This window comes from Ascaphus truei, chromosome 2, assembly GCF_040206685.1.
Source record: "Ascaphus truei isolate aAscTru1 chromosome 2, aAscTru1.hap1, whole genome shotgun sequence".
Taxonomy (NCBI): domain Eukaryota; kingdom Metazoa; phylum Chordata; class Amphibia; order Anura; family Ascaphidae; genus Ascaphus; species Ascaphus truei.
In genome coordinates, this window is record NC_134484.1 from 485,436,992 (window position 1) to 485,457,347 (window position 20,356).

The window sequence follows — 20,356 nt, forward strand, 5'->3', positions numbered from 1 at the left end:
TTAAAAAAATGATTTATCTAAGGTTATATTGGGAATATTATTGTTATTGTGGTTTGAACATTGGTAGCTCCAAAATGTTTTCAGCACTCGGGGGTAAAAACTTCTTCAGCACTCAAAGGGTTAATAACAAAGTAAAATCAATCACTTCACCCCTCCCCCATAGGAATCCATATAGAGTTTTTCTGTATACTGATATCACAAGAAGCGCCCCCCACTCCCAGCTTTACATGATGGATTTCCCTTTTCTTATTGACAGGTTTCCCAGTGGTTGTACCGGAGAGGTTAGAGATTAAGTCAGAGAAGGAAAAGCCGGACACTGGGGAACATCTGACCCCAATAAAGAGTGAAACTGTTCCATTTCCTGTCTCTGGTTAGTACCTTTTCCCCTTTGTCTGCACAAAGGGATGTTATCTTGTCACCTCCAGAGCAGCACTGCCCACTGTCAGCACCTCCAGAGCAGCACTGCCCACTGTCAGCACCTCCAGAGCAGCACTGCTCACTGTCAGAGCCTCTTCAGCGTAAACACCAGCGCGCCATCTCAACACGACGGGAGTGACTCCACAGACACTGAAGACTTGCTAGTTCCACGTGGAGAAGACGCTGTTCCTTCAAGGGTACGCGCTACCTGGGATAGCCACAGCCGCAACAGTGATCCACACACCAGCGCGCACACGGATGCACTACAACAGGCTCGCAATCCAGGTACACCCACACGGGAAAACGTAGCCCCTCACACTGACCGGCAGTCATCACACGTCCACGCCAAGGAAGAGGCGACCGCAAGGACCCTCCCGGCAACTACCTCAGAATGCGACCAACAGACCGATGCATCAGGCCTAACAGACATGGGCAAGTACATGATCCGGCGTGACATGGTACAAACAGGACTTACCAACTTTGACGACCGTTCCGAGAACTACTGAATATGTAAGTCCACATTCAAAGACGCAATCAACAGTCTGGACTTCTCCGCAAGGGAAGAACTCAGCCTGCTAACAAAATGGCTGGGGAAAGAATCTATAGAGCATGCGAAGAGACTCAGGGCAGCGAACGTGAACCACCCCCAAGTAGGTCTCGACTTGGTATGGGAACGGCTAGGAGAGTGCCACGGTAGCCCTGAAGTGGTCGAAGACGCACTCTTCAAAAGAGTCGACGACTTCCCTAGAATCACAGTCAAGGACTACTCGAAGTTACGAGAACTCGGGGATCTGCTGCAGGAGTTGGAGTTTGCAAGAACAGACCAGTCCCTAACAGGTCTTAACGTCCTAGACTCAGCTCGTGGAGTGAGACCAATCTTGGAGAAGCTACACTACAACCTCCAAGAAAGATGGATGTCACAAGGCTCAAAATACAAAAGGGAGAAGCAAGTCGCCTTCCCTCCCTTCTCATTCTTCTTGAGCTTCATCCCCGAAGCGGCAAGGACAAGAAACGATCCCAGTTTCATCTTGGGTGCGCAGATCACACACAGTGCAAGCAACCTGAGGAATGAAAGGCCAGCGGCGAGATACGGTAATGCTAGAACACCTATCTCGGTCCACAGGACGTGTCCCCCACGACCCAAACAACTCCCGACCAATCGGTCGCAGGAGACAAGAAACCAAGGGACCCAAACGGAATGTCCCATACACAAGAAGCCACACCCACTTAACAGGTGCTTTGGGTTCAGGATGAAGTCCCTAGAGGAACGCAAGAAGTTACTCAGAGAATTCGGAGTTTGCTTCAGGTGCTGCGATTCCACAACTCACCTAGCCAAAGACTGTAAAGAAGCTATCAAATGCGTAGTGTACAAAAGTGACCAGCACGTAACATCGCTACATCCAGAGGCGGTGACACTTCACCAACTCAACAACCCGTCCTCCATAGCGGAGTATGGCGGGGAGGAAGGAGAAGGAGAGCCAACATCTGTCACGTCTCAATGCACCAAGGTTTGCAGAAAAGGATGTGACAAGGGTCCTGCTTCAAAATATGCCTCGTTGCAGTGCACCCCCAGGGACAACCTGAGAGGGCTATCCGGATGTATGCAATCCTCGACGAGCAAAGTAACAGATCATTGGCGAAGATGGAATTCTTCAACTTATTCAACGCACAAGACAATGCCTCACCCTACACCCTCAGAACCTGTGCAGGGTTAACTGAGACAACAGGGAGAAGAGCGAATGGCTACATTATATGTTCAGTGAACAACAGAGTGAAGATAGCTCTCCCCACACTCATCGAGTGCAACTACATGGCTGCAAACAGGGACGAGATTCCCACACCAGACGTAGCACGCCATCACCCACACCTCAGAGGAATAGCCAACTACATCCCGCCGGTAGAACAAGGCGCCAAGATCTTGCTGCTCAGTAGGGACATCTTGAGGGTGCACAATGTCCGTAAACAGCGCAACGGACCCAACAACGCATCATTCGCCCAAATACTTGACCTAGGATGGGTGATAGTGGGCAACGTGTGTACTGATAAAGGACACGAACCAGACTATGTTGACGCCCGCAGAACGGTGATAACAGAATGCGGACACACATCCCTCTCTGAACCATGTCTTGGCCATCTCCAAGTGACAGGAAGGCCAAGTGAGGAGAAGAGACAAGGTCATACCCCTGAGATCAACAAAACCATCTTCGCATCAGGGGAATTTGACAATGGCCTATGATGCTCAGTAGTCCAGACCACTAAGGATGATGAGTCGACTCCACTCAAGGAAGAAAGTAACCTCCTGAAGGTGACAGACAAAAGGATCGTCCAAAGGAAAAGAAACAATCGGATGGTCCTCCTGCGTGCAATGGCACAGCTAAGACGTACTGTCATTCCTCTCCACGGAATACCAAGTGGCAAAGCAGCCAGCTGCCACGGCTGGCATAGACGCAAAAGATTGCGCCCTGCAGGTGAAACTACAGGGGCAAAAAGACTGTCCTCTCACACGCCTAAAAAGAGACAGTCGCAGAGACATTCCACAAAAGGATTTACAAGGACAAAAGAGACTGTTCTTCGTCATGTCCAGGAGAAAACAACCTCCTGAGAGCAGTTAACAAAAAGACACAAAGGCGTATCACCAAAATACGTGGAGACGTTCTCGTGCAAGAGGAATGCACTGATGACTTGGGGTGTACGACGTCCCAAACAACAAGCGACGACCATGCAAGCAACCTTAGGGACTTGGATCCAGGGACCGACACGCCTCCCATACAGCGGAGTCTGGGGATAAGTTGGAATTTCAAAATGGACACATTAACATTCCAGGTGGCCATCGAGGGGAAAACCCTACACCCGACGCAGGGCCCTGTCCACGGTCAATAGTCTTTACGACTCGCTGGGATTCGTGGCTCCAATCGCCATACAAGGGAAGTCTCTTCTCAGAGAAATGTCCTTAGAGAAGCAGGACTGGGACACCCCACTTCCTCCGGAAAGAGTGGGAAACGTGGAAGGATTCTTTGAAGATCCTAGAGCAGCTTCAGATCCCACGCCCCTACTCACCCACATCTCTCACTGCTGCACACAGCAAAGAGCTTTGTGTGTTCCAAGGCGCCTCTACAAAGGCCATAGCAGCAGTAGCCTACTTAACAATCACGGATGCGGATGGAGGCGACCATGTCAGGTTCATCCTCGGCAAGGCTAAAGTGGCGCCACAACACTACCACACTATACCCAGACGAGCTATGTGGCGCGGTATCAGCGGTAGAACTGGCAGAACTCGTCAAAAATGAAATGGACTGCAAACCAGATGCTGACAGGCTCTACACAGATAACAAGGTGGTACTGGGTTGCATAAGCAACGAGAAACGAAGACTCCATGTATACGTGGCCAACCGCGTAGAAAGAATCAGGAAGCCAACCCAACCAGAACAATGGTACCATGTACCCACAGACCAAAATCCTGCAGATCATGCCACCAGATCAGTGTTCGCAGCGCAACTCCAAAACACGTCGTGACTCACAGGACAAACGTTTCTTACGCAGCCCGCGGAAACGCCATCAACCCCAGTCGACGACTCTGAACTTGTGGATCCAGAGGAAGACATAGAGACAAGGCCTCAAGTATCCGTGTTACTCACGAGTATATCCCAGAAACGCCCTCAGAAGATTCTTTGCCATCAGAGGACCAGCCAGACATATGCTCTGACTGGGGAACCAATTTCTTTGGGCCACGTGAAGGATTACAAATTTTGCACGGAGACTTGCACACAGACATTGTGGTGCAACTAGCTAATCTAGAGCAGTGCATCCACCTGGCCTCCCTTACCAGAAGATTTTGGCCAAAGGACTTTGACGCCAGTGATACCAGCCGGTATCGCCTCGCTATGTGGACATGGACTTTTGCATTATTATGGTATGTTTGCATTGCACATATGTTCCACATAATTCAATATAGTGGTATCTCCAGATACCAGACAGGGAGTGTCATGGAACAATTAATCCCATTTTTGCTCTCTCCGTGCACCCCCCCTTCTTTGCAGCTTTTGCCTGTCAGTTCCTTATTTCAGCTGCATGTATATTTGCTCTGAACACACACACTGTGCCCCTGTGATTTATACAATGTTGCTATTCCTGCCTCTGTTCATGAGGTCTGTGAGTTGCTATAGCAACCTCTGAGATTTTTCTCAGAATGGGCTATTCTGCCCTCCCCCCTGTCCCTGCTGACAGTTGATTTGGCTTAACCCCTATCCCTGTGTCACAAGCAGTACCCACAGTCTTTTACTTCCTGACCACTGGCTGAGTGAGTACCCCTCTCTGTTACACTCCTCCCGGCAAGGCCTTATCCTTTTCACCTGCCCTTAACTTCAAACTCACAACTAAATAACATCCACAAGTGCCTGTATTTACTGCTGCTTTCCTAATAAAGTGAAGAAAATATAACACGACTTGGTGTGCTTTAGAAAGGGGGCTGAGTTGAAGCTATCTGGGTCCATTCATACCCTAGACATGACCCTGGGTCCAGAATAGCTAGTAATACATTTCTAATAATAATTTTTTTTTAAATTGTCTAAGGTTATATTGAGGATATTATTGTTGTTGTGGTTTGAACATTGGTAGCTCCAAAATGTTTTCAGCATTCGGGGGTAAAAACTTCTTCAGCACTCAAAGGGTTAATAACAAAGTAAAATCAATCACTTCACCCCTCCCCCATAGGAAGCAGTATAGAGTATTTCTGTATTCTGATGTCACAAGAAGCGCCCCCACTCCCAGTTTTACATGATGGATTTTCCTTTTCTTGTTGCCAGGTTTCCCTGTGGTTGTACCGGAGAGTTTAGAGATTAAGTCGGAGAAAGAAGAAACGAACACTGAGGAACATCTGACCCCAATAAAGAGTGAAACTGTTCCATTTCCTGTCTCTGGTGAGTACCTTTTCCCCTTTGTCTGCACAAAGGAGTGTTATCTTGTTACAAAGAGCATGGTCACATTTAGGGAATATTCATGGTTCATTGCCTCTCATTGGAAGTCCCCAGGCCTGCTGGGTGTTCTGGGACAAGCCACATGCAGCAGAGTTAAAAGTGCAATATGGCTCTCAAACACGTATAAAGGTTGGAAATGAGAGTTATGGGTATCTGACCATCAATAAATGCGATAAAACACATTTGGGAAAACAAATTCAAGGGACCCTTCCCTAACTAACCTGGTTCCCCAGCTTAAACAATACCCTCTCATTCAGGGTCATTAGATACGCAATAATAGCCACAGTCTTTAGACATAGCTTAAGTGATAGATGGGGACAGCGTCCCAAGAGTCCAGGCAATTCTTCCGGACAGTGAAAATCATGATGTGGGTGTCCTCCCCGAACTGCATACAGGGGAGCAGCGTGCTCCCAGCCTCCAAGCTCTAGGAGAGAAAATGAAGCAGCAAACCTAGCTGCCATAAATACCTTGTAACAGGGGACTTATCCCTGTTCACAAATGTGCCTCTAATCCAGCAGTGTGGTGGTTAACTGCTGGTAGGCAATTAACTAACACCACCTGCCTGATTTAGATGGCTTAGAAAAAGCCTGTCTTTGAGACAGGAAGTGACTCCTTAGCTCACGTGTGAGCTGAACTTTGGAGACAGAGCAGAGGTTCTTGAGTCTCCCAGGAGAGACTGACCAAGAGAACACAGATCTCTGGAGCTGACCATGTCTTGAGCTCTGCCAGAAGACACAGCAGAGCTGCTTCCAAGACACAGGGGAAACTTCTAAACCTGAATGCTGACAAACCCTGAAGAAAAGGTAGCAACCAGGGACAGAGAAGATTTTCCCTCCAAACTACAAGTGAATAGAAGCTGTGTTTCCCCCTTGTTTGGATGGTTTCCTGATGTTAAGGAAAAGGCACAATAAACCCTCATTATAATGTCACCTTATAAAGTCTCCAATTGTGTACCTCTGTGAACGTCCGTCTACATACCTGTTCCTTAATTAGGATAGCAGCTGAGGGAGAACTAGATGATTAAACTGACAAGTTTTCATCCCTCTGTAGGCAGCCTGTAGGACGACAGTTGTGACGCGTATACGCCGATAATTTTCTCTTTCCCTTCTTCCTTGGATAAGAGATTTGCAGGGCTTTTGAATAATTTGAATGATTTGCTCCCTTAATATGTTTAGTCCACTTGTGAGAGAATCCTGTTCCTTGTGTACATCTCGCAATTCTGCTCTCAGAGCCTCCATCTCTTCCTGGCGCTGGCTCTGTGTGCATGAACGCATCCCTCATTACATTTATGAACTCTGCCATCATTACGTCTAGGGCCTCTACAAATCCCGTTGCTAGGGTCCCATCAGCTTACCTTTCCCAGGTTTCTTTCTCCTGGTCATCCTGACTGTTGGAGATGGAGCAGCGTCTCTGCTCCTCTAGCGCTTGCTTCAGTTTCTGGACCTTCTCGTGCTCCCTCTCATACTGCTCTGAGGGGACACACTGGGTACTCAGACACTCATTCCTGAAAGGACACCACTTTATGTGGTCAGACACATGACACATTAAACACATTTTTTCCTCCATTTTTGCACTTTAATGTGTGTTCTTCACCCTGACCTCTGGAGGTGCTATTGCGTCAATACTTTTCACACTTTTCCCTGTGTATGCTGTATGCAGAGCTGGTAGTCATACACAGTAGGACAGACTTTACTCACAGAGTCTGCATGTTACTTCGGCTGGGTGGCCATTTTAAACCCCCGCATTTATTTGCAAACCCACAGACTTTTTAGTGTCGACCCACATTCTCCACCATAAGTGATAAACGCCACCCTTGCGTAGCGCTGACGTCTGTCTGGACTCTTACGAGTCTTCTAGGGTTTATTTAGAAAAAACACAAGAATAAGAGGTAGCAGTATAGTGCGTAACTCCAGGCTTCTGCCTGTTTTATTTCGTCCCAATAAGGGACTACAGATTCAATAGATACATGTTGGAGGCACTCAGCCATTAACCTTCAGCGGTTTACTCATATTAATGTCTTAACTCTATGCCCAAGATATACTTGAAAACGCGAGGTAACTCTCAATGTATTACTTCCTGGTAAAATGTTTTATAAATGAATAATAAATAAGTGACACTAAACATTTCAAACAGTCACTTTAAGAAACTAAAGAAACCATAAAAGTAACACCTATCCCTTTTTTAGGGATCTAACTATACAGTAGTATCAGCCTCTCTAACAGTTGCTGGACCAACTAACCTGGTTCCCCAGCTTAAACAATACCCTCTCATTTTGGGTAACTAGATACACAATAATATCCAGTCTTTAGACATAGCTTAATTGATAGATGGGGACAGCGTCCCAAGAGTCCAGGCAATTCTTCCGGACAGTGAAAGTCATGATGGGGGCATTCTACCCGAACTGGATACAGGGACGCAGCGTGCCCCCAGCCCCCAGGCTCTAGAAGAGAGAAGGAAGCAGCACGGCTAGCCGCCATATATACCTGTTTCTGTAATTAGGAGAGCAGGTGAGGAAGAACTAGACCCATTGTAAACTGTGGCCTGGACTTTCCATCCACCTGCCTGAGTCAATGTGAAGCTGTGGGATGGATCCTTTTGCACTATTCCTGCACTTTCTGACCTAAATCAGGCAGAAAGCTGCCTAATATCCTGGGACTAAGTTACAGAATTTATCACGTTTTTCACTTTATTAAGTTAAGATTATTTAGAACATTTATTATCACCTCCTTCTTGGAGCGCCTTTTTTGTTTTCTATAACATGACCATCAGTAGGTAAGAAGATAATATATCTTCAACGCTTTAAGTCATTTTCTGCTGTAAGGGCTAGTAATACATTTCTTTACAAGAGGTATTATATTATACCAATATCAGAGGAGGTGACATCACAAGAAAAGCCCCCACTCCCAGCTTTACATGATGGCTTTTCCTATTCTTGTTGCCATGTTTTCCAGTGGTTGTCCTGGAGATTAAAGTGTAAGGCGGCCCATTGTGGCTAGCTTTGGATCTTTGGGACATGGTGTCACGGTTGTGACCGAACCGCAGGGCTGATGTGGGATTATATAATCACCGACCTGAGACCACGTAGTCGGATCACGCAGTTCGTAGTCGTACATAGCAGGGTCAGGACTGGAGAAGGCAGCATAGTCAGTGGACGAGCCAGGGTCAGGATTGGAGACATCAGGGTCAACGTTATCCGAGCGGAGTATCGGCAACAGAAAGTCAAATAGGTCCCGCTTCAGCGTAATAGCTGCAGGGCAGGAGCGGGTTCTGCGCGAGTGGCGACCACGACCCATGGTACCGGTCGGTCTCAGCAAGGAGAAGGCTAACCGGAGTGGGCACACCGCCAGGCAGCACTGGTAAACCAGTGCTTCAGCACAGAAGTCCAAAGCTGGCCGCTGCGAAGGGAGAGAGCAGCAGGCCACTGGATCCAAATGGTAACCTCTGCTAGGGAAGAGTGCAGCAGGTTGCAGAATACAGGCAGACAGAACTCAGGCCTCTGCATAGAGGGAAGCAGGAAAACAGGCCTCTGCGTAGAGAGCAACAGCAAGCCTTCGGATCCAGGACTAGAGACAGGAACTAAAGCGTAGCGAAATTGTTAGTAACACACGAGACAAGTCAGAGGGCTTGTGGCTGAACACATGTAACGTCCATAAAGGATTTATGCTCGGCACTGAATCAGTGCTAAATCCTAGTATATAAAGGTCCGTGAGCCAATCACAGGAGGGAGGTGTGTGAGAATTCCTCCAATGACGGAGCACCGGCTAGGGCAGCAGAGATAGCTAGCACAGGTGCTTATAGATTGCCAGAGTGAGTGATTAGAAACTGCACAATTCTGCAAGGCTATAACCAAAAGCAGAACCGGATTCCTTACACATAGTTTGTTGCGATATGTTGATGGTTTGTTACAACCAACAGGTACAAATTTACCATCCTTTTGAGACACTCTCCAGGTCTGTTATGTGCTATAAAAGCTGTTAAATGGCATAAGAACTATAGATGGGTTACGATGGACGTTATGTCGTTATACTCCATCATTGATCATGACTAGGGTATTAAGGCTAATCCATTTTTCCTTCAGTCCTCCTCGTTATCTATTTCACGTCGCACTTTTCTTTTAGATTCCATCACATTTTTATTGACTCACAATTATTTTTTATTTGAGTCGCAGTTTTACTTGCAGACACGGGGTACGGCTATGGGTACCTCCTTTGCCCCGTCGTATGCTAATCTTTTTATGGGTCTCTGGGAATCCACATTTATTTTTGGTGATTTTAATCCTTTTTGGCATTTTTTTACAAGCGTTATATTGATGACCTGATTATGATTTGGGAAGGGGATTCACATTCACTGGACACCTTCATTAATACACTTAATTCCAATATGTTGAATCTTAACTTTACTTATGAACACCATATTAATCACATTAATTATTTAGATATCACTTTGTTTATTAACATTACACGAGAAATACAGACTTACATTTACAGGAAACAGAATTCCAGGAATACCTTTCTTAAAGCGGATAGCAATCACCCCAGGTCACTCATCCGTGGTATACCCAAGGGCCAATTCCTCCGCATAAGGCGGCTTTGCTCTAGCAAGGATTCTTTTGATCAACAGGCCCCCGAATTGGCAAACAGATTTTCTGTCGGGCTACAGAACAGGGGATACAGAGGAGGCTTACATGAATGCCAAACTCTGTACTCATGCTGAGTTACTGTCTTATGGTTCGAATGGTTCTAGGCAGGGGGCTTTAAATCAAGGAGAGACCAGGGCACTCCCGAAGGGTCCAATCCGCTGTTTATTACACGGCATAGATCCAATCCACACTATCATCCAGAAACATTGGGAAACCTTGGAGGAACACCTTAGAGCCAATTGAACAGGGACCAAAATTTGCATTTAGAAAGGCTAAATCCTTGGCAAACTATCTTTCGCCTAGTTTATTTACCTCCAGGTCAGACAGTGTTCATGAATCAAACTTAATACACAGTGTTTTTTCAAATGTGGTAAATGTGTATTTGTTGCTATGCCAAGCCTATCAAATCTATTGATATTGTACACAGTAAGAAAACACACACAATTCCAGTTTTTATTCATTGTAATTTTGTGATTTATTACTTAACCTGCGGTTGTGGTCGAGGATTCGTTGGGCGGACAATCAGACCAGTGAAGGTCAGAATTATGGAGCACATTCGTTCTATTAAAAAACTAGATCAGATGCTCCCAGTTTCCAAACATTTTACACATTGTACATTGGGAAACTTGTCCACCTTTCATTTTTCAGCGATTGAATCTCTACCTGTTCTTACATGAGGGGATTGAATCTATACCTGTTCCTACACAAGGGGATTGAATCTATACCTGTCCCTACACGAGGGGGTGATGGAATTAAACAGCTTAATCAGCGTGAGATGTTTTGGATCCACTCACTTAATACTCTATCCCCTTTTGGGATTAATACAGAATGGGGCCTAAAACATTTTCTCTAAGCTATATTATTCCTTTGCCATTCTCAGGTTATATAAAATACTATGGGGCTTATGCAGAGAGGATCGGAAAGGGAATTGTGCCATCTTCTGGCCAAATAACTTGCCAGAAAACCTTTTTGTCAGGAGAAAATGGCGCGATTTTTAAAATCCGCCAGAACAGTTTTGTAAAGTGTAAAAGTCGCCACACTCGTGGCGAGAACCTGGAACTCGCCATGCTATTTTAGCGTGCAATGCCAGAAGGACCGAAGCGCTGGAACGCGCCATTCTGCCCTTTACTATGGCGTGTTCCAGTTAGCCAGAAAAACTTGGCTATTTTACTACCATCTGCTAAAAGAAGGTAAAGGCGCTTTCTGCATACGGCCAGAAATTTATCCCAAATTTGTGGATATTTCATTGCCGTTTTCCCTGTTAATCTCTATCCTCTCTGCATAAGCCCCTATGTATTTTTCATATACATTTGTTTCTATCATTGAGATACATACAGTATGTGTCTCTCTCTTGTCACATTTGATGAGTAGTATTGTATCCTTACTGTGGCAATTTTCTCAGTGTGGTTTATTTATTTACATCTTATTCATTATGTCCAGTTATGTCCGGAAATAATTGGACACTGACACAAGTTTCATAATTTTGGCTCTGTACGCCACCACAATGGATTTTAAAATGAAACAACCGAGATGCAATAGAAGTGCAGACTTTCAGCTTTAATTCAAGGGGTTGAACAAAAATATTGTATGAAACGTTTAGGAGTTCAACCATTTTCATTCACAGTCCCCTTATTTCAGGGGCTCAAATGTAATTGGACAAATTAACACAATCGTAAATAAAATGTTCGTTTTTAATACTTTGTCGAGAATTCTTTGCAGGCAATGACTGCTTGAAGTCTGGAACGCATGGACATTACCAAACGCTGGGTTCCCTCCTTTGTGATGCTTTGCCAGGCCTTTACTGCAGCTGTCTTCAGTTGTTGTTTGTTCGTGCGTTTTTCTGCCTTAATTTTTGCCTTCAGCAAGTTAAATGAATGCTCGATTGGGTTGAGATCAGGTGATTGACTCGGCCATTGCAGAATATTCCACTTCTTTGCCTCAAAAAACTCCTGGGTTGCTTTCGCAATATATTTGGGTCATTGTCCATCTGTATTTGGCTGAATCTGAGCAGACAATATATCCCTATACACTTCAGAATTCATCCAGCTGCTTCTGTCTTCTGTCACATCATCAATAAACACTATTGACCCAGTGCCATTGTAAGTCATGCATGCCCATACCATCACACTGCCTCCACCGTGTTTTACAGATGATGTGGTATGCTTCGGATCATGACCCGTTCCAAGCCTTCTCCATACTTTTTTCTTCCCATCATTCTGGTACAGGTTGATCTTAGTTTCATCTGTCCAAAGAATGCTTTTCCAGAACTGGGCTGGCTTTTTTAGATATTTTTTGGCAATGTCTAATCTGGCCTTTCTATTCTTGAAGATTATGAATGGTTTGCATCTTGTGGTGAACCCTCTGTATTTGCTCTCGTGAAGTCTTCTCTTTATGGTAGACTTGGATAATGATATGCCTTCCTCCTGGAGAGTGTTCTTCACGTGGCTTGATGTTGTGAAGGGGTTTTTCTTTACCATGGAAAGGTTCCTACGATCATCCACCACTGTTGTCTTTCGTGGACGTCCAGGCCTTTTTGGGTTGCAGAGCTCACCAGTGCGTTCTTTTTTTCTCCAAATGTACCAAACTGTTGATTTGGCCACTCCTAATGTTCCTGCTATCTCTCTGATGGATTTTCTTTTTTTTTTGCCTAAGTATGCCCTGTTTCACTTGCATTGAGCGCTCCTTTGACCGCATGTTGTGGGTTCACAGCAACAGCTTCCAAATGAGAATGCCACACCGGGAATCAACTCCAGACCTTTTACCTGCTTAATTGATGATGAAATAATGAAGGAATAGCCCACACCTGTCCATGAAACAGCTTTTGAGTCAATTGTCCAATTACTTTTGGTCCCTTGAAAAAGAGGGGGCTACATATTAAAGAGATGTAATTCCTAAACCCTTCCTCCAATTTGGATGTGAATACCCTCAAATTAAAGCCCATATTCATTCTTTAACTGTAACTTGAATTAATGTTGGTAAACAGCCCGAAATAATAAAATTTGTACAAGTTTTTGTTATTTCGGCTGTTTACGAACATTAATTCAAGTTACAGTTATATATATATATATATATATATATGTGTGTGTGTGTGTGTATATATATATATATATATATATATATATATATATAGATATATAGATATATATAGATAGATATATATATATATATAGATATATATATATAGATATATATGTGTATATATATGTATATATATATATATATATATATGTGTGTATATATGTATATATATTGGAGAAACAAGAGAAAAAGCGCCCGATCCATGTGTAAAATCTGGTAACAAAAGTTTAATAAAAAATCACAAGACAAATGCACACTCACAATTTGTCAATGCAAATTAAGCATTGTATGGGTAAATCCATGCGCCAACAAGTAGCTGCTCGCCGAATGTTTACTTCAGTACATCAGACCTCACTGCTACCGGTGCATCACAGTCAGATGTCCCTCTGGAAATTCAGGTATACAGTCTGTTGTTCCAGCATTAGATGCTGTGTGTGGCTCAGGGAACGTCCTCCCTCTCCTGGCAGCAGACGCACGAGCTATTCCACCAAACGTAGCTCCTTGAAACCACGTGCCCTACGTGTACGCGTTTCTTCCGATTGACGGATTTCATCAGGGGAACAATTGACAAGTCTGGTCAACGACACCGGCACAAAATTTCTCAAAATATGGTCCCCTTGGTTAGACAAATCAGATATCCCTGGGGTAGATGCTACTACTATCTGGCAGTAATAGGTGTAAGTGCATTCTCCTCTGACAAACCAGTTGTGAAAGAAGACGACAGGGCAGACTATTAAGATACCAAGGACAGGTTGGGACAGAACCATAACCAAAACGGAGGAAATAACTGATAACTGAGTTCTAAGAAGAGACAACAAAAAACTAAAAATCATCTATGATTATGATCCTCCCCACCCCCCTTCCTTCTGTGGTGTGTGTCAGAGTTTGTCTGTGAGCCTCCTCAGTGAGTCGAGTTATTTTTATATGTGATGTCTTGTCGGCTCTGTTTGTTTCCCGAATTTACAAAACTGTATAAAAAGGGATATTTGGTAACACCAATACAGGATAATGGGATGGAAGATTGCTTACTGTCTGTACCAGATATCCAATAAAAAATTTGATGTGAAAAAAAAAAGAGATGTAATTCCTAAACCCTTCCTCCAATTTGGATGTGAATACCCTCAAATTAAAGTTGATATTACTGCACTTTAAGCCCATATTCATTATTTAACTGTAACTTGAATTTATTTTCGTACACAGCCGAATTAATAAAACTTGTATCAGTGTCCAATTATTTCCGGACATAACTGTATATTCCCTTTATCAAGATTCAAATTGTTCTTTGCCTTGGTAATTGAATTTACATTTATTATATGTATATTATTACATGATTATATTATTTGGTGTTACAGTTAATTTAATTAATCTAAGATAATGTTATTCCCTCCACATCCCATCCATTTTTAAATGTTATGCTTTTTCATTTAATTTGTATTGTCCTTATGAGTCTATGTAAGTTTGTTATTGTATTCTTTATTGTGTCCTTTTGCTGAATTTCTCCCCCACAGTTATACTGCCTTCTTTCCGTGGTTACATTTTCCCCTTACTGTTTTGTTCCCATGGGACGTTTTTACCTGGGATACAGGTAGGCAGTGTTTCCGGCGCGGAGTGTCTATAACGTGACACTCTCTAGACTCAGGAAACCACTCTTTCATAAAGCGCCCATGGCGAGAAACGCGTTAGAGGTTTCTCTTTTAACTTAGGCTGTGTCTCAATAAATCTTTTATTTTTTCTACTTTTGCCTCCAGTTCTTCTTTTCTGCAGTGTTCCTTTTTTCTTTATTTTGAATGTGAGAGGAGAAGGAAAGAGAGGAGTCAAATATTACACCAAGGCCGCGTGCTTGGGAAATTATATGAATAGTATTTGTGACTGACCAAATATGACACAAAATGGAGCAGTTTAGTTTATGTGAGTCTTATGGCAGAAGATTACATGGGCAGTGTAGTCACTGCATCACTTAGATCGTAAGCTCTCCAGGGCAGGGATTTCCGTTCCTATTGTCTGATTGTGTTTGTTGCACTTATTGTATTATAATTCCCTGTAATGTATTGTTTTTACTGTAAAGCACTGAAGACACTGCAGGGCCTTATATAAATAAAGACATACATACATGGGCATCTACAGTATCTTTACACTATAGGTTGCTGTCTGGTTTAGTGGATATTATTAATGCACTAATATGATAGACCAGGAGTTCCTTAACTTTACTTCTCATGGACATTTTCAAAGTTAATTATTTGGCGGATGTACATGTATCCTTAAATAACGCATACAGTAATAAATACAACTTATATATGTATGATTTCACTGTGAGAGCTGCTTCAAATAAATTTCATGTCTTCGGGACCACCACCAAAGTCATTAGGGGCCACTGGATGTCCATGTGCTACAATTTTAAAACCCTGGGTGAAGAGAATATTTTGTTAATTAAGTATTGGTGAAATAAATTCTTCAGTGTTTTGGATTTGTAATTTGTGTTCAGTAATTTGATTTACAGATTGAAAACATTTGTTCTGTCTTTTTTTTTTACTTCTGTTAGAGAACGGCCAGAATGAGGAACAGAACTTGAGCTCTGATACATCCAGAAGCTGGCTGACTCCTCGCAACCCAGAAGTACCAAAAAACTGCCACATTTTAGACACGTGCAAGGAACCACCAGTGCCACATGATGGTGAATTTACAGACCTTGTACAGCACACAGTAGAGACGGACTCTAAATATGGGTCCAGCAAAAGGTATGCGAGAGATTTAAGAAGAAGCCACAGTGCTCAGCCTTTTCTCTGTTGTCAGTGTGGCAAAAGCTTCTCACTGGACAGGGACCTGCTCACACACCTTTGTGTCCCCGCTAGAGAGCAAACCTTTACATGTACAGATGGTGGGAGCAGTTTCTCACTGAAGGGGAAACTTCTTTCCCACCAGATGATTCAGACAGCAGTGACTCCGTTTACTTGTACAGTGTGTGGGAAACAATTAGGTACCAAGAGGACCCTCCTCATTCACCAGAGGGTTCATACAGGGGAGAAACCATTTACTTGTACAGTGTGTGGGAAACAGTTAAGTACCAAGAGGACACTCCTCAATCATCAGAGGGTTCATACAGGGGAGAAACCATTCACATGTTCAGAGTGTAGTAAAAGCTTTTCTCATAAGACTGGGCTCCTCAAACATGAGCGGATTCATACAGGGGAGAAACCATTCCCATGTAAAGAATGTGGGAAACAATTCAGTACTAAGAGCCACCTCCTCCGTCACCAGATGACTCATACAGGAGAAAAAACATTCACATGTACAGAGTGTGGGAAACAATTCAGTATCAAGAAAAGCCTCCTCAGTCACCAGATGACTCATACAGGAGAAAAACCATTCACATGTACAGAGTGTGGGAAACAATTTAGTATTAAGAGAACCCTCCTCAGACACCAGATGACTCATACAGGGGAGAAACCATTCACATGTACAGAGTGTAGTAAAAGCTTTTCTATGAAGTCAGAGCTCCTCAAACATGAGCGGATTCACACAGGGGAGAAACCATTCACATGTACAGAGTGTGGGAAACAATTCACAGTTAAAAACAGTCTCCTCATACACCAGATGACTCATACAGGAGAAAAACCATTCACATGTACAGAGTGTGGGAAACAATTTAGTATTAAGAGAACCCTCCTCAGACACCAGATGACTCATACAGGGGAGAAACCATTCACATGTACAGAGTGTAGTAAAAGCTTTTCTCGGAAGACAGAGCTCCTCAACCATGAACGGATTCATACAGGGGAGAAACCATTCACATGTACAGAGTGTGGGAAACAATTCCGTACTAAGAACCACCTCCTCAGACACCAGATAACTCATACTGGAGATAAACCATTCACGTGTACAGAGTGTAGTAAAAGCTTTTCTATGAAGACAGATCTCCTCATCCATGAGCGGATTCATACAGGGGAGAAACCATTCACATGTACAGAGTGTAGTAAACAATTCACAGTTAAGAGTAGTCTCCTCATACACCAGATGACTCATACAGGAGAAAAACCATTCACATGTTCAGAGTGTGGGAAACAATTTAGTATTAAGAGTAACCTCCTCATACACCAGATGACTCATACTGGAGAGAAACCATTCACATGTACAGAGTGTAGTAAAAGCTTTTATGTGAAGAAAGAACTCCTCATCCATGAGCAGATTCATACAGGGGAGAAACCATTCACATGTACAGAGTGTGGGAAACAATTCACAGTTAAGCCCAGTCTCCTCAGACACCAGATGATTCATACAAGAGAAAAACTATTCACATGTTCAGAGTGTGGGAAGCAATTCAGTACTCAGAAAAATTTCCTCAGACACCATATGACTCATACTGGAGAGAAACCATTCACATGTGCAGAGTGTAGTAAAAACTTTTCTCTGAAGACAGAGCTTCTCAAACACGAGCGAATTCATACAGGGGAGAATGTCACTTTATAATCTGAACTTTCGTTGCGTCTGTACTATATGTGGTAATAAATGGTATTTTAAAGTCTGTATTATCGTTTTTTGATCCTGATTTAAGCAAATTACTACGTGGTATTGAATTGTTTTTTTCTACTGCAGACTCGAGTAGTTCTGGCTGGTATCCCCTTTCTAAAAACCTCCCCTGTAGTGTGTTAACCTGATCTTGAATTACACTGTCTTCCGTACAATTCCTTTTAACTCTTCGGAATTGGCCATACGGTATATTGTATATTGGATGTGAGTAACAACATTTTTGCATCTGTTGGTTTAAAAAAAGTTTTCGTCTTGATGACTGAATTGTCCACGTAGATCGTGAGATCAAGGCAATTAATATTCACCTGGCTGTGTTCCGATGTGAACTCTAAGTTCACATTGTTGTTATTTATATATCCAATGAAGTCCTTCAATTTGTCCTCTTTTCCCCTCCATATGAAGACTACGTCATCTATGTATCTATGCCAGGAGACCAGGTTTGCGCCTAATTGATGGGTAGACCAAATATTGATCTCCTCCCAATCTGCCAGGAAAATGTTAGCATATATACGTATATGTATTTTCCTGCTCACTGAGTCCATCCCTAATCTGATGAACCAATTGAGGTGACTTCACCCCATTGGTCACCAGTTAAGAAGATTCATTTCCCTTAATTCATTCTCTCCCTCACACTGTGCTCCCCCATCTTTCTGTGTTCCATTGCTACTAAGGGTCCTGGATAGATCCTGTTAGGGTCCGAGTCACAGGAGGGCATCACAAGAAAACACGTGAATTCTAAAGGCCGTATTTTACCTTTTTATTTATTTCATTTATCTACTAACTCATACACTCACCACACAGAGATAGCGCCCGGGTATTTTTCCAACTCCCTGTATCACATTTTAATCTGGTCTGTAACTGTTACATACGCCTATAATATATATGTTCTCTAACTGTGCATGCAATGTCTTCTATATAATGTATACCCTGTTCACTTATGTACCTGTGTTTGTAACCATGTATTATTTGACATCTTAGCTCTATGCCCAGGACATACGTGAAAACGAGAGGTAACTCTCAATGTATTACTTTCTGGTAACACATTTTATAAATAAATAAAAATAAAATGGTGAAGAAATGGGCTTTAGTGTGGGTGTTGTTAGTGTAACATTTTTATTGAAACATCTGTTATTCTTAAAATTAAAATATACTAAAATGTATTTGCTTTTTTACATTTTATTAACAATGAAATGCATTTGTATAAGAAATATGTTCCACAATAAATGACGAACATTTTGAGGACTTTTGCTTTTTTGCTTTCTATTGGGTGTTTATATATTGCTGAATATTGTTATCACGATAAATTACTTAATACTCTTATGGTGGGAAGTATTTTTGTTATTGTCTAACCCTAGTTCAGGGTGTTGGAAACAATTCAGTACAAAGTGTGACCTCCTGTCACACCCAAGTATTTACAGTGGAGAAACCATTTGCTTGTTCAGTGTGGGAAACAGTTCAGGGTTAAGGGTCACCTCTTCAGAAACCTACAAATTCATGCAGGTAGAGGCCTTTCACATGGACAGAGTATAGGAAAAACATTTCTTGGATGAATGACCTCACACACCACATGATTCTCACAGGGAAATAATTTGCTTGTTCAGAGTTTGGTAAACCATTTTATACAAAGTGGGCCCTCTTGTTACACCAGCAGATTTACACAAGGGAGCAACATTTTAATTGTACAGAATTTGGGAAACATTTCAGCACTGAGAGACACCTCAACACACACCAGACAATTCATAAAAGGGGATTACATCATTATCAATTCTGTAATAGGAGGACAGTCCTCAGGCACCAGAGCATTTACACAGGGGAGAAACCTTTCCCATGTGCAGAGTGTATAAAATGTTTCTCAGTATGAAAACTTTGTCATCCAAGTGTTTACACAGGGTAGGTATCTACAGTATGTCTTTATTTACATAGTGCCATTAGTGTACATAGCGCTTCACAGCACTAATATGCGTGACAATCATATAAATAACAAATAATACAAATAAAATATAATTGGAAGAAGTGCTTCATACATTAAAGTAACATTTAGGTAAATGAGTCCCTGCTCCAAAGAGTTACAATCTAATTGGTTGGTAGGAAGAACGTACAGAGACAGTAGGAGGGCGTTCTGGTAAGTGTGTCTGCAAGGGGCCAAGGTTTATGTATGTGTTGTAAATGATCAGCCATGGAGCTACTCATGCTTCCTTAAGCAGGGGGGCCTTAAAGGTGGATAGAGAGGGTGCTAGTCGGATACTGCGGGGTAGGGCCTTCCAGAGGTGTGGGGCAGTCGGTGAGAAAGGTTCAAGGCAGGAGAGGACTTTAGATACGAAAGGGGTACAGAGAAGACATCCTTGAGCAGAACGCAAGAGTTGGGATGGTGTACAGCAAGAAATTAGGGCTGAGATGTACAGCCGCGGCCCCTTTTATTCTCCAATATCTCCAAATTTTCTCGGGGATTATTTCCAAATGTCACGCACTTCACCGCACTTCACCACGTTCATGCCGCATTCATACCGCGTTCATGTTGCATTCACACCCGCGGTTGATGTGTTTATTGATAATGGTTCGGATTTAATTGGTTGCAATTCTTCGCGTATCCGCCAGGTGGCAGATATTCATGAATTGTAATGCGCATGTGCTTCAGTAATGTGTTGACTTGCAGGTGTTTAAAAGAATACCACAGTGGTCTATTGTAAATTGGCCTTGGTACTGAAGAAGTTACAATAATGTATCA

General features: G+C 43.0%; 1 protein-coding gene across 2 annotated transcripts in view; it reads left to right on the forward strand.

Moving 5' to 3' along the window:
- The window catches only part of LOC142488053 (uncharacterized), a 39,500-nt gene extending 20,634 nt beyond the window's left edge, over nt 1-18,866 (forward strand). Inside the window, exons 3-5 of one of the 2 annotated variants that reach the window (XM_075588417.1) lie at nt 257-370; nt 5,220-5,333; nt 15,647-18,866. In XM_075588417.1, coding sequence (XP_075444532.1) covers nt 257-370; nt 5,220-5,333; nt 15,647-17,571 — 2,153 coding nt within the window. In that variant the 3' untranslated portion in view covers nt 17,572-18,866. The remainder of the gene's footprint in view (nt 1-256; nt 371-5,219; nt 5,334-15,646) is intronic. The other variant, XM_075588418.1, reaches the window with a different exon arrangement.
- Nucleotides 18,867-20,356: the final 1,490 nt, after the last annotated feature.